At 44.6% G+C, this 15,518-nt stretch overlaps 1 protein-coding gene and 1 gene segment (V, D, J or C); both read left to right on the top strand.

The window, feature by feature from the left end:
• LOC130113067 (uncharacterized) overlaps nucleotides 1–15,518 on the top strand; it is a 1,140,561-nt gene that overhangs the window by 1,064,377 nt on the left and 60,666 nt on the right. The window lies entirely within an intron of this gene.
• The window catches only part of LOC130113250 (Ig mu chain C region membrane-bound form-like), a 406,488-nt gene that overhangs the window by 341,837 nt on the left and 49,133 nt on the right, over nucleotides 1–15,518 (top strand). The window contains 1 exon segment of the C gene segment in view: nucleotides 2,976–2,984. Coding sequence covers nucleotides 2,976–2,984 — 9 coding nt within the window.

Below are 15,518 nucleotides of genomic sequence, written 5' to 3'. Positions count from 1 at the left end.
GGAGGTGAGTGAAATTACAAATACAGAACAAGAGGAGGCATCCAAACCAACCCAAGATGGGGGAGATGAATTTGTTACTAAAAGGGTTGCAACTTTTGTTGTGTGGACATGGTTTGGATTTAGAAAACCCAACACCAAACAGAAAACTATACTCTGCAAACTGTGTCGCATAACAGTCATTGCTGGAGGTGGACATACTTTTAACTCAAGTGTTGTCCCACTGTACTGCCCTGTATTTTTTGGTACTAGTGAGTGGAAGGGCTGAACAAAAATACCTGGGACCTATAAGTGGCACCAATCCCCCAACACACACACACAGACACACACACATTGGTGATTTAATTTATAAAGAGAGGGCAACTAAAAGAGCCAGTTGAAGCTCGTGTAAGTCGTAATTTGGTTTTAATTATGAATGCCATTAACTTAAATTATCCTTAAAGTATGCTTACATTAACATTTTAGATTGTCTAATTTTGGGCCATGGCAAAGTTAGTGTAGTACAATTCTAATTTCTAATGCTCTAATATTTTATTTGATTTTTTATACACTACCGTTCAAAAGTTTGGGATCACCCAAACAATTTCGTGTTTTCCATGAAAAGTCACACTTATTCACCACCATATGTTGTGAAATGAATAGAAAATAGAGGGAAGGGAGTAGTACACACCGGTGTAGGAAATCTTCAATTTCTTAGCAATTTCTCGCATGGAATAGCCTTCATTTCTAAGAACAAGAATAGACTGTCGAGTTTCAGATGAAAGTTCTCTTTTTCTGGCCATTTTGAGCGTTTAATTGACCCCACAAATGTGATGCTCCAGAAACTCAATCTGCTCAAAGAAGTGCCCATCCAACCAATCCAACTTGTGGGAGCTGCTTCTGGAAGCGTGGGGTGCAATTTCTCCAGATTACCTCAACAAATTAACAGCTAGAATGCCAAAGGTCTGCAATGCTGTAATTGCTGCAAATGGAGGATTCTTTGACGAAAGCAAAGTTTGATGTAAAAAAAATCTTATTTCAAATACAAATCATTATTTCTAACCTTGTCAATGTCTTGACTCTATTTTCTATTCATTTCACAACATATGGTGGTGAATAAGTGTGACTTTTCATGGAAAACACAAAATTGTTTGGGTGATCCCAAACTTTTGAACGGTAGTGTAACTGTAAGCAATATTGTATGAAAACCAAGAACAACAATAAGTAAAGAAGCAGCCAACTTGTGACACAAATCTGATCTTATCTTTTGTGTACAAGTTGCTGAGTACATCTGAGTGACCGATTAGTGTATAGGATTTACTGCAATATATAATCCAGTAGAAAATAAACAAAAACACTTTAAAACCTGTTCTTTTACCATGCTGGTCAGGACCTCCACCTTTAAGTTATCTGAATGAATCAGACTTGTTATTGTCTGACACAAATGCACCAAAACAGCCCAAATGTCCTCCACCTACAAAGTAAACCTTCCTACTGACTTTTTCATGGTCGGAAATGAAATGATCGCGACAAAGAAATTTTCACCGAAATCAAAGATTTGATGAAACCAAAAGGAGTACTTCCATATTCATCTTAATTAACCAACTAGCATACTGTCCACATCTACCTTCAGAAAGAAATGTAAGGTTTGCTGTTAAATGCAGAAAATTTGGACACTTTGTTTGTGAAACTAGACTCCATAGTTCACAATACTGGATATACTCCAAAACCAGGACATACCCATTTGAATGATTATGACCCTCTCTTAAACGTGTTTATTGATTAATCATAAAATACAGCAATTGCAATCTGTTAATATTTGTAAATAAGTACTCCACGTTCTTTGAATACATTATTGTGGCGGGGTGATTTTCTATGCAAAGTATACTTCCTTGTTAGTCCACTATAAGAAGTTCATACCAGGCTCTTAGATGGACCAGAAGAAGAGCAGCTCCCAGCAGTTCAACTTCAACACAAACCATGTTGTCTGTAGCTCTGCTGCTGCTGCTGCTGGCAGCTGGATCCTGTGAGTCTCTTTGAGGGAGAAACATTCAGGGCCACAAAGCTTCTTCTGTTTATCCTTTCTGCACTGAGGTACAAAGTTGAGTTTTCAACTTTTTTCTCTCTCTTCTACAGGTGTGAACAGTCAGCAGTTGAATCAACCAGCGTCTCTGACTGTCCAGCCAGGACAACCACTGACCATCACCTGTCAGGTCTCTTATTCTGTTAGTAGCTACTGGACAGCCTGGATCAGACAGCCTGCAGGAAAAGGACTGGAGTGGATTGGAATGATATATACCGGGGACACATCCTACAAAGATTCACTAAAAAACAAGTTCAGTATCTCTTTAGAAGCTTCCAGTAAGATAGTGACTCTAAAAGGACAGAATATGCAGCCTGAAGACTCAGCTGTGTATTATTGTGCCGGAGACACACAGTAACACAAACCACTGGTAGACCTGTACAAAAACCCTCTCTGTCCCTGAACAGTTAAGAGATGATCCACCAGATGACACAACCTCAACTCACTAAAAACTTCAACCACTGTTTCCTGATGAAACACAAAAACACCCTTTGAATAAATGTAAAAGTAAAAAAGTGGAGGGAAAATAGCATTCTATTGAGAGTATCTAGATAAACCTATTTATGAAGAAATATCTAAAAATATACTAATCTTATCCGTATTTACATCTTATTAATGTTCAACTAAATGGTTGCCATATTCGGACTATAAGAAACTTTATATTTTGTTCTAGATTATGTATTTATGTTGTTTGGAAATTATAAGATAAACACCACAGTAAAAGAAGTGATCGACAATCGCTAACTAGAAAGAGTATATGAAAATAAACTCCTAGGTGTGACACTAGACCACAACATCTGCTGGAAACCTCACATTTAACCTCAATTCATTGAGAAGCACAATATGTTGACCGGTAGACAGTACAGGTTTTGACCAAACAGATCGACATCTCTGGCATTCAATGAATTAATTGAAGGAATAACTAATTGCATAGACTAAACAAGTTTGCTGAGGGAATATTTATAGATCTAAAAAAAAATTCTATTTGACACGAATTATCATAATAGATTAATAGACAAATCGGAAAGGTAGGGTATCAGAGGGGTGGTACAGAATTGGCTAAGAAGATATTTAAGTAACAGGCAGCAGTTTGATAGGCAAACATGAATTGTCATGCATGGCTATTACATGTGGTGTACCCCAGGGGTTGGTTTTAGGCCGAAAACTGTTCATTCTCTACTTAAGTGATATATGCAACATACCAAAAATATTAATATTTGTTTTATTTGTGAATAACACGAATATATATTTGTTCTGGTGAGAATTTACAGCAGCTTTTGGAGGTGATCACAATAGAAATGGAAAAATTAAAACTGTGGTTTGACAAAAATAAATTATCGTTAAATCTGGACAAAACAAAGTTTATGTGTTTTGGAAAATTATAAAATAAAAACACCAAAGTAAAGGTAGTGATAGACAATGTCCAACTAGAAAGAGTATATGAAAATAAATGTCTAGGTGTGATACTAGACCAAAAAAAAAAGTGGAGGGAAAATAGCATTCTATTGAGAGTTCCTATATAACCCTATTCATGAAGAAATATCTAAATATCTAAAAAATTACTAATCTTAACTAGATTTGCATCTTATTGCTGTCCAAATAAAAGGTTTCCATATTGGGACTATAAGAAACTTTATATTTTGCTCTACATTGTGTATTTATGTTGTTTGGAAATTATAAAATAAAAAATACCAAAGTAAAACTAATGATAGACAATGTCCTGCTAGAAAGAGTATACGAAAATAAATGTCTAGGTGTGATACTAGACCACAACATCTGCTGGAAACCTCACATAACATATGTGTGAGCAAAGCTGGCAAGGAGCATTGCAGTCATGAGAAAAGCAAGACACATTCTGGATCATAAGTCATTGTACACTCTGTATTGTTCATTTATTTTACCATACCTGATCTACTGTGTGGAGGTATGGGGTAACACCTACAACACCAACCTACAACCATTATGTACACTACAAAAAAGAGCCATAAGGATAGTTAATAATGTAGGATATCATGAACACACCAACAAGCTATTTTTAAAGTCAAGTGCCTTGAAGTTCAGGGATTTAGTAGAATTTAACACAACACAAATAATGTTCAAAGCAAGAAACAATCTACTACCGAGCAATATACAACAAATATTCTCAGATAGAGAAGGGGAATATAATTTGAGAGGGAAATTAAACTTCAAGACATTATTGTTTGTACAGCTTTGAAGAGCATGGGCATTTCTATCTGTGGGGTAAAATTGTGGAGCAGTGTGAGCATGGAACTCAAACAACGTACAAACACTACACAGTTCAAGAAGAAGCACCAAGGTGTGATTATCAAGAGATATAGGCATGATGAAGAGATGTGCTACCTGTCTAAGCTTTACTGATCTCCAAACAGCAAACATTCCTAATAAAATGTTTATATTAGTGTATATCTGGGTTGTTTTATATATTCCATCCATCCATCCATTATCCAAACCGTTTATCCTGCTCTCAGGGTCACGGGGATGCTGGAGTCTATCCCAGCAGTCATTGGGCGGCAGACGGGGAGACACCCTGGACAGGCCGCCAGGCCATCACACAGGGCCGACTGTTACGGCCACGGGTGTGTCCGTGTCCGTATAGTTGTGTGTTGTGTTGCCTCCTGTATCTAACCCTCCCTCTGACTCTACATCCAGGTATCCTCCAGGTGCTCCTCCTCACCTCACCAACCGGGCAACAAATCGTCCAGTTCCATCAGCTGTCCAGTGTCCCATGTAAACCCCCCCCCCCCCCACGTGTCTTCAGGTCCCCGGCCAGCTGGTTTAGTTTGTGTGATTTTCTTTTGTGTGTTGTAGCTACTTTGTGTTTATGTCTTTGTCTCTGTAGCTACTTTGTGTTTGTAATGTCTGGCCCGTTTTCATTTAAGTTTTGCATTGTTTAAATCTTGAGTATTTTGAGTTGTGTTTAGCCTTTAATTTGTTTAGTTCTTTTGGGCAAGGGGGTCAAGGTAAGATGCCCATGAGCAAACACCCCATCACGTAGCTTACCTCTGTTAGACACACTAGGTTAGCAGTGGCTGCCACTTTTTGTCTTTAGGCTTGGTGCTTTTCAGCACTGTCGGGGGGGGGGGGTTACTTTTGTTAGTAGTGTATTGTTTTGGCAACCGTTCGGTTCCCTTGTCCTGTCATGGTGTTAATAAATATTTATATTTTATTATATATAAACGTTTATGTCTCATGTGTTGCACCTTCACCTCAATGTTACCCAGTACACTAATTGTTGCACCCTCATCGGACCGAGGGACGTGACACACACACACACACACACACACACACACACACACACACACACACACACACACACACACACACACACACACATTCATTTCATACCTAGGGACAATTTGGATTCACCTGGCCTACATGTCTTTGGACTCTGGGAGGAAACCCACACAGACACGGGGAGAACATGCAAACTCCACACAGAGGACGACCCCCCAGGGTTGGACTATGCCGGGGCTCGAACCCAGGACCTTATTGCTGTGAGGCGACCATGCTACCCAACGTGACACACACACACACACACACACACACACACACAATGAGGAGCGGAATATCAACACAAATACAGGAGAAAAGGTTTTAATACATTGCAGTACAGCCCCGTTTCGTGCGTCGCGCACTCATCAGCAGCTGGCGAGTGTGCGACGAACGAAACGGCTGTACTGCAATGTATTAAAACCTTTTCTCCTGTATCTGTGTTGATATATACAGTGCTGCTTGAAAGTATGTGATCCCCTTGAGCAGTTTAGATGTTTCTGTTGTTTTACCATGATTTTCTTATTCTATCATCACCAGTTTTTATGTATGAAATGTCAGATATATGCTTATCAGTTGCATGTACTTGTTTAGTGGGACTTGTTTAAGTAGCCCAAAAACTACATGAAACATGGAATTAGTGTATGTGCAAAAGTAAGTGAACCCCCAGCTGCACTGGTTAAGTCAAGCAGGTAACAGACTGAGGTGAAACACATTTGGGTGCTTAATTAATCATTTAAGCAGACCAATGAAATGAGACATCCTTGGGAAAGGGTTTGGCCTGCACTAATTAAAAGACAGAGGAAACCAACCAAACCACTGTGGTCCCATACAAATCAACAATGCCGAGAGCAAAGGAGATATCCGAGGACATGAAGAAGAAGGTAGTGACAGCCCATCAGTCTGGGGAGGGATATAAGACCATCTCCAAAAGATTCCAGCTCCATCCATCTACTGTAAGACAAATAATTTACAAATGTAGGGCCTTCAACATGACAGCAACTCTGCCTAGAAGTGGACGCCCATCAAAAATATCACCCAGAAGCACCAGAAAAATAATACATCAGGTAAAGGCCAACCCACACATCACCTCTAGAGAGTTGCAGAGCTCTCTGGTAGCATCTGGGACAAATGTGCATGCGTCTACAATCAGACGGAAATTGAATAGCCATGACATTCATGGGAGGGTTGCTAGAAGGAAGCCTCTGCTCTCAAAAAAGAACAAAGCTGCCCATTTCAACTTTGCCAGAGAGCACTTGGACAAACCAGAGACCTTCTGGAAGTCCATTCTCTGGACAAACGAGTCCAAAATAGAATTATTTGGTCACAATCAAAACCAACATGTTTGTAGAAAAGCCAACACTGCATATGAAGAAAAGAACCTCCTCCCAACAGTGAAGCATGGTGGTGGAAATGTGAAGGTCTGGGGCTGCTTTTCTGCTTCTGGACCTGGACGACTCCATATTATCCAAGGAACCATGAATTCTCCGGCATATCAACAAATTCTTGACCAGAATCTCCTGCCATCAGTCAGGGAGTTGAAGCTGGGACGAAAATGGATTATGCAACAAGACAATGACCCAAAGCATTCCAGCAAAACTACAAAGGAACGGCTTCAGAGAAAGAGGATTCGTACTCTGTATAGGCCCAGTCAAAGTCCGGATCTTAATCCAATTGAAATGTTGTGGTGAGACCTGAAGAAGTTGGTACATACCAGATGTCCCTCCAACCTCTCTCAACTGGCTGAGTTCTGCAAGGAGGAGTGGGCAAAAAGCCCCATAAGCAGATGCAAGAGACTGGTTAGTGGTTACAGAAGACGTTTGGTTGAAGTAATGGCTGCAAAAGGAGGAGCCACAAGCTACTAATACAAGGGTTCACATACTTTTGCACATGTTAAATGTTCAGTTTTTGTGTAATAAACTACCTTTGTTGAATTAAATAATGAAAATATATCTCTTTGTGTGTGTGTGTCCATTATTTGGAAGGTGTGCTTTACAAATTGGGATTTGGATGTATGTGTAATAAGCTTATTTTAATGTTTTTTACAAAAACAGTGACCATGTCTGGAGGGTTGACAAACTTTCAAGCAGCACTGTATATATGGCAGTGACTTCGGTGGACAGCTTGGGGATGTGGAGTGGGAGATACAGGCTTTGCCTCCCGGCTGCGACGGTTCCCTCCATCGGAAGCACTCCCCAGTCGGAAAACTAGAGTGGGGTGTAACCGCAGTGAGACTGCCACCCAGCCAACCGACCATATCCCCCATTGAGAACTCTTCCCAGATCGGCAGAGTGGGCCACGCACACGGTCTCTATCTTTGCTGCTCCATTGATGGACACCACTACTGGGCCATTGTGGACAAAGGGTCCACCATCTCCATTGTGCATCCAGGGGTGCTGCCAGAGACAGAGTGGAGGCCCACCACCTGTAAAATCAGCACTGTGACTGGGGAACTAACCAGCATGCTGGGGAAGAGAGCACTGCAGGTGCAGGCAGGGAAAGCCGCAGCCAACCACGAGTTTTGGTTGGCTGAAATACAAGACCCTGCATCATCGGGCTGGACTTGCTGACTCGCTGGGGGGCTCTGGTCAATGTGTCGAGTAATGCCATTCACCTCGGCACAGAGACCTCTCTGGACGGCGCCGGAGGGCCAGGGAAGGTGGGATGTATCCACATCCAGCCAACTCCACCTGTCACCATGCCGCCGCCCCCCCCCACCCCCACCCCCACTGTCACCACCACTGCCACCCAAGGTGATGACGACACTGCCCGGCCCACCAGCAATGACGACAACCCCTATTGAGGCTACCATTCCTCAGACACCCTCATCGGACACTGTTGCCACCATCCAGGATCTGTATCAGCGGAGCAGTGAAGGGCTGGACCCTCAGCAGAGCCAACAGCTGAGAGACCTGCTCCAACAGTTCACTGAGATTTTCGCTGCACACGAGGAGGAGTGCATCCAGACCAACCTGGTGCAGCAAACAATTGACACTGGCACAACTCTGCCCATTAGACTGCGACCCTACTGGTTAGCGCTTGCCAAGCGTGAAGCTGCAGAGAGGATGAGTCTAGGGATGGCTGCGGCCGGGATGATAGAGCCATCCAACCGCCCTTGGGCCGCCCCTGCCATCCTGGCCAAAAAGAAGGATGACACCTGGAGGTTCTGTCTGGACTTTCGTCAACTGAATAATGCAACTTGTAAGGACTCCTACCCCTTGCACTGCATTGACGACGCTCTGGACCACATCGCAGGGTCGCAGTGGTTCAGCTCACTTGACCTACGGAGCGGTTACTGGCAGGTGGAGCTGGCACCAGAAGCCAGACCCAAGACAGCCTTCACCATCGGCCAGGGACTCTGGCAGTTTCACGTGATGCCCTTTGGTCTCTGCAATGCCCCCGCCACGTTCGAGAGACTAATGGAGAGGGTGCTGGCTAACATCCCCCACAACCGGTGCGTGGTTTACCTTGATGACCTTCTGGTTCATGCCGCTGACTTCGAGCTGGCCCTAGAGAACATCCGTCAGGTCTTCCAAGCCATTCAGGGGGCGGGTCTGCGCCTGCACCCCAAGAAATGCAACCTCCTTTGACGTGAGACCAAGTTTTTGGGGCATGTGGTGGGGACAGAGGGCGTGGCCCCTGATCCTACTAAGGTGGAGGAGAAATGGCCAGTTCCGCGAAACGTCAGTGAGGTGCGCAGCTTCACGGGGCTCGTCTCCTACTTCCGACGTTTTGTCCGCAACTTTGCCTCCATTGTCAGTCCCCTACAACGTCTCACCGAGAAGGGACGGGAGTTCAACTGGATCGACAACTGTGCAGCCGCCTTTGCGCGGCTCCACACCGCCTTGATCACTGCACCCATCCTGTCCCTTCCTGATTCTAAGTGCCGCTTCATTGTGGACACAGACGCCAGAGATGTGGGGCTGGGGGCCGTCTTGTCTAAGGAGGTTTGCTGGGAGAGAGAGAGTGGTGGCCTACTACAGTCATGCCTTGAGCTGCCCCGAACGCAATTACTGCGTTACACGATGCGAGCTCCTGGCGGTAGTCGCGGTGTTCGATCATTTTCGCCCCTATCCCTGTGGCCAGGCCTTTCTCCTGCAGACGGATCATGCGGCCCTGATCTGGCTGCTCAGCTTTAAGGAGCCCGAAGGCCAGGTGGCTAGGTGGATTGAGGAGCTGCAGAGCTACGTTTTCGAGACCCAGCACCGAGCCGGGCACCTGCACAGCAATGCAGTTGCCCTCTCCCGTCATCCCTGCAAGGACTGCAGACACTGTGAGTGCCAAGAGGAGCAAGACAAAGCAATCCTCCAAGTGTCCACCATGTGGCAGGTTGAGCCAGAGGAGGCGTGGCTGATGGCAATTGACAACCAGGAGTGGCAAGCAGCGCAGGATAGTGGGTCGACACCAAGGCACGCCCCCACTGGCAAGCTGTCTCTGCCATGTCAGTGGAGACCAAGGCCTACTTTTCCCAGTGGGCCACCTTGGACTGTAGTACCGGGTCTGGCAAGCGCCGGGACGGGGAAGAAGTGTGTGGCAGTTACTGGTGCCCAAGGACTAGCGTCAACGAGTGCTACGGGTGGCCCACGGCTCGGTGGGGGCGGGTCACTATGGGGTGGCCAAGACGCTGAACAAACTGCGCTAACGGTTCTACTGGGCCGGATGCAGGTACGACACTGAACTTTTTGTGCACTGTTGTGATGCCTGCACCACCAAGAAAGGACCAACCAGACGCTCTCATGCCCCTCTACAATAATACCAGGTGGGGGGCCCCATGGAGCGGGTCGGTGTTGGCCTTCTTGGCCCATTTCCCACCACAGACAACGGAAACCGCTACGTCCTTATGGCCATGGACTACTTTACCAAATGGCCTGAGGCGTATGCGGTCCCAGACCAGAGCGCTGCCACTACAGCCGAGTGGCTGGTGTGTGAGATGTTCTGTCGGTCAGGGGCGGAACTTCGAGGCACAGGTGTTCGCTGAGGTGTGTCAACGCATGGGGGTGAAGAAGACCAGGACAACGACCCTCCACCTCCAGAGCGACAGACTGGTGGAGAGGTTCAATCGTACGCTCACAACACAACTTGCTATTGTCACCTCACGGCACCAGCGAGACTGGGACTGTCATCTCCCCCTGGTCCTGTGGCCGTACCGGTCGGTAATACAAGAAAGTACTGGGTGTTCACCGTCCGCGCTCATGTTCGGGAGAGAACTGCGGACCCCTGTGGACTTAGCCTTTGGCACGCCCCCTGGCACTGACCTTCCCAAGATATCCGGCTTCGAGTACCTGCGGGACCTCCAACAACGTCTGGCCAAGGCACACGAGTTTGCTCGGCAAACAAAAGCGGGCGTATGACACTCGTTGACAGGGCCGCTCCTTTACCCCAGGAGCGAAGGTGTGGGTCTTCAACCCAACTCGGAAGAGAGGAGTCTCCCCCAAGCTCGCCAGCCAGTGGGTGGGGCCCTGTGAGGTGTTGGAGCAGCTTTCGGGTGTTGTGTACCGGGTGAAAATGTGTGTCCGGGGGCGGGTGGTAGTTCTGCACCGGGACCGTTTGGCACCTTACCACCCCTTGGCTGAAGAACCTGCAGATCAGCTTAGCCAACCCGGGACGGTCCCCCCTACACCCACAGGCCCTACCAACCGGACGGACAGTGGGGAACAGGGACCCGTGCCTTCCCCTTCGCTATAGGGACTTTGTTGTCGGCTGAGGACAGGCGACACGCTGGAGGGGGTAATGTAGCGAAGAGGCTACCCCGTTAGAATTGTGCCCTCCTGTTTCACCCATCAGGCACTGCGTTCAGATGGTCAGTTATGTTATTAAATGTTTTGCAAGTGTTTTATGTGGTTTTATGTGTTTATGTGATTCCTATTTAGTGTGGTATAATTGTAGCTATCGTTCTGTTATGTTGTGTAACGTTGGTACTGAAACCATGATCAACATTGTTGTTCAGGTAGATGACCCCCATGTATTGTTTCGTGTTTCTGTCAAGTTCCTGTCTGCGTGAGTTCAATATAGGAGACTGAAAGGTTACCTTTGTCACTATTTTCACATTCGCCATAAAATAAATACAACCGTTAAAACAAACACTCAACGGCCGGGAAAGTGCTCAACAAATAAAGAGAAAAATAACTCAGTGTATCAAGCAAATTCTTTATGAGACAGTACAAGCCTGTATCATGCCATAAGCAGCCAGCTGTCAATAAAGCTCCTCGGGAAAGGACCTTTCCAGCTTTGACAGCTGTTTGTCGCATAAGCGGCCTCAATTCCTCTACATAGCATTTATAAAAGAAGAAGGAGCAGAAGAAGACGAAGAAGAGAAGCGGGGAGACGAGAGATTCAAGGCCGGTGAAGAGGAGATAGTTGGAAAACGTAGCAAACGTCAGTTTTATAATTTACAAGTTTAATCGCACAATATTCGAAGGCGTAAGCTGTAAGTGTGATACCGGTGGATGTGAAGTGGACGTCGGTTAGATGTTGCTGCGTCCTTCTCCAGTTCGCCGTGACTCGTTAGCCAGCTAGGTAGCTAAGCTAGCAGCTGCTATAGTAGCCTTGTTTGCTAGTTCCGTGAACATACGCAGCTGTTAAAAGAAGACTCGTACGGGATCAGACACAAGAGAGCGGGTGGAGCCGCCGCCAGGGTTTGCTCCCCCTTCCTCCGGCTACGTGGGGTTCTCACGCTGGAACAAGTCACCAGCAGCAGGCCTTTGTCTCGTCCCCACCGCGCCTGCTGGGCCATTCGTGCGCAGCGCCACCTCCTGACCATTGCGGAACTGCCCTTCTCCTGACCTGAGTGAGTACGTTTGTCCGTTTAGCTCGTAAGAGGGACGGTAACATCGGTGGGACACGTGAAACCAGACCTGCAGCGAGGGTGGGTTGTTGAGGACCTCTTCATTAGTTTGATAGATGCCGGCTTTAGTTTAGTTCATGTTTAATGTGCTTGGTTTGGAATACTGAAAAAGGTCCCTACTTTAATGTTGTATTTGAACCGTATTGAGCTTGATATAGTGAAAGTGCACTATTTATTTTGTTTTGTTTTGTTGTGTTGGGTTGGTTTTTGTTGTTGTTGCAATAACTAAACATTTCGAGTTGCAACTTTGTCTTGTTTGATTATTCATCTAAAGGTTATTAATTTCATGAGAATTTGTATATTTAGGGAACCCAAACTAAGATTAATGTAAATTGGATTACAGTGAGAGAACCCCCTCCTCTTCCTCCTCCTCCTCCTCCTCCTCCTCCTCCTCCTCCTCCTCTTTCTTCTTCTTGTATTTAATGGCGGGTGGCAACTAGCGTTTAAGGTGCATTACTGCCACCTACTGAGCTGGAGTGTGGGCCAGAATATTAAAGGATGAAAGGCAAGAGAGAGAAAAAACCCCTAATAATAATAAATAATTATAGCGCTAGATCCTCTTCATTATGCCAATTTCTTTTAAGAACACAAACAATGGCTTATATTTCTCCCCCCTCAATGCTGAATACATTTTTAAGATTAAATACTCCCACCCAAATGTCTTGAGTTCCCTCTTTAGCTTTTCTCTGTGTGGTGAGTATTTCTGGCAGTGAGTGAGAGAACCTAGGGGGGAATTATCAGTCTACGTCACTCTAACGTCACGCAGGTTCTACTGCGCATGTCGGCTGCAGCAAGGAAGTGGCCGGCATCATCGTGTTGTGTTGTGCAGTCGGTTGCCAGAATCATTTTGACAAACAAAACGCTCAAGTTTTACCGAATTCCATCAACTCACACTCCTTTTAAGACTAACCGGAGACGTCTTTGGTTGCAAGCAACCAGAAGAGGCGATTGGAGCGAGGAACTAATTAAAAATGCCTACATTTACAGTGATCACGTCATAACAGGTAAGTTAACGTTAGGCCTCAGCTAACAGGCTAATCAGACATAACGTTACATCGCTCGTTTTAACTTAGAACAACAAACGTTAAATAATGTAATTATTGAGTCATGTGCATATATAACTAACAATGTTTGCAAGCAATAGAGTAATTATGTTCAAGTTTGAGTTGAACTAGCTTAGAAGCTAGTGTACCTTGGTTCAATTTTGCTAAAGTTGTGTTGTTAGTAACTGTTAACATAGTAATGGTAGGCCAATGACCTGTTTTGGTGTATTAACGTTACTGTAAGTTACTGTTAGTCACACTTTATTTGTACAGAAGAGGCATCTGAGGACTTCGACAGTCCTGATTTTGCCCCGTCTGTCGTCTACTCAACCCAGTCCAGCAAAGGTGATGCAAAACATGAAAGGTAAATATGGTCACTTCCTTGTGATTTGTTGTTCACTGTGATCACCCACTGTGACTCGACATAGCATAACTCGAAGTAGTCGAAATGAAGAAATGGTGAGTAATTCAATGTAGCTATATTTTTGTAAGGATTATCTGTTAGGCCAGGTAGTTTCTGTTATGTCTGCATTATCTCATGAAGCCCTTTGAGGCGTGCTATGTGATTTCCACTGACTTGAATTGAGGATGTGATAAACCTGTGGTCAGCTGAGTAAATTAACTGTTTTTGTACTAACTGCTTGCTCTCTTCTTTGTGTATTGGATATGAGAGAAAAAGTAGAAGGGATAACCCCCCCCCCCCCCAGACAGCCAGACAATAGACATACACTACCGTTCAAAAGTTTGGGATCACCCAAACAATTTTGTGTTTTCCATGAAAAGTCACACTTATTCACCACCATATGTTGTGAAATGAATAGAAAATAGAGTCAAGACATTGACAAGGTTAGAAATAATGATTTGTATTTGAAATAAGATTTTTTTTACATCAAACTTTGCTTTCGTCAAAGAATCCTCCATTTGCAGCAATTACAGCATTGCAGACCTTTGGCATTCTAGCTGTTAATTTGTTGAGGTAATCTGGAGAAATTGCACCCCACGCTTCCAGAAGCAGCTCCCACAAGTTGGATTGGTTGGATGGGCACTTCTTTGAGCAGATTGAGTTTCTGGAGCATCACATTTGTGGGGTCAATTAAACGCTCAAAATGGCCAGAAAAAGAGAACTTTCATCTGAAACTCGACAGTCTATTCTTGTTCTTAGAAATGAAGGCTATTCCATGCGAGAAATTGCTAAGAAATTGAAGATTTCCTACACCGGTGTGTACTACTCCCTTCAGAGGACAGCACAAACAGGCTCTAACCAGAGTAGAAAAAGAAGTGGGAGGCCGCGTTGCACAACTGAGCAAGAAGATAAGTACATTAGAGTCTCTAGTTTGAGAAACAGACGCCTCACAGGTCCCCAACTGGCATCTTCATTAAATAGTACCTGTTAGAGCCTGTTTGTGCTGTCCTCTGAAGGGAGTAGTACACACCGGTGTAGGAAATCTTCAATTTCTTAGCAATTTCTCGCATGGAATAGCCTTCATTTCTAAGAACAAGAATAGACTGTCGAGTTTCAGATGAAAGTTCTCTTTTTCTGGCCATTTTGAGCGTTTAATTGACCCCACAAATGTGATGCTCCAGAAACTCAATCTGCTCAAAGAAGTGCCCATCCAACCAATCCAACTTGTGGGAGCTGCTTCGGGAAGCGTGGGGTGCAATTTCTCCAGATTACCTCAACAAATTAACAGCTAGAATGCCAAAGGTCTGCAATGCTGTAATTGCTGCAAATGGAGGATTCTTTGACGAAAGCAAAGTTTGATGTAAAAAAAATCTTATTTCAAATACAAATCATTATTTCTAACCTTGTCAATGTCTTGACTCTATTTTCTATTCATTTCACAACATATGGTGGTGAATAAGTGTGACTTTTCATGGAAAACACGAAATTGTTTGGGTGATCCCAAACTTTTGAACGGTAGTGTAAGTCCACAGAAGTTGTTTATGAGGCTGCATCGGAATCCACACGCGCTTCCCTCTCCCCAAATGATTGCGGAATGGAGCCTGGTGCTGGTCCTTGCACGGGTAAGAACTTCTAACATCTTAACTATTGTACAGTAGGACATTCACTACCAGGATTAATCAGGTTGTCCTGTTTATATATTTGTTGTGAAAAAGTATTTGGCCATGATTCTGTTTGGCACACTCTGAATGATCACCCAGAGTATAGCCGTTTCCCAGATATGAAAAATAGGACTGTGAAATTTCTATTTATCTTTGTAGCTAATCTCTTTTTCAGAAGCCACGGTCCCGAAGGCTCTCCATGATGACCTCAAACAGA

This window comes from Lampris incognitus, chromosome 5 (genome assembly GCF_029633865.1).
Source record: "Lampris incognitus isolate fLamInc1 chromosome 5, fLamInc1.hap2, whole genome shotgun sequence".
Taxonomy (NCBI): Eukaryota; Metazoa; Chordata; class Actinopteri; order Lampriformes; family Lampridae; genus Lampris; species Lampris incognitus.
Note: the sequence above shows the minus strand (reverse complement) of the source record. Positions and strands in the feature narration are given on the sequence as shown.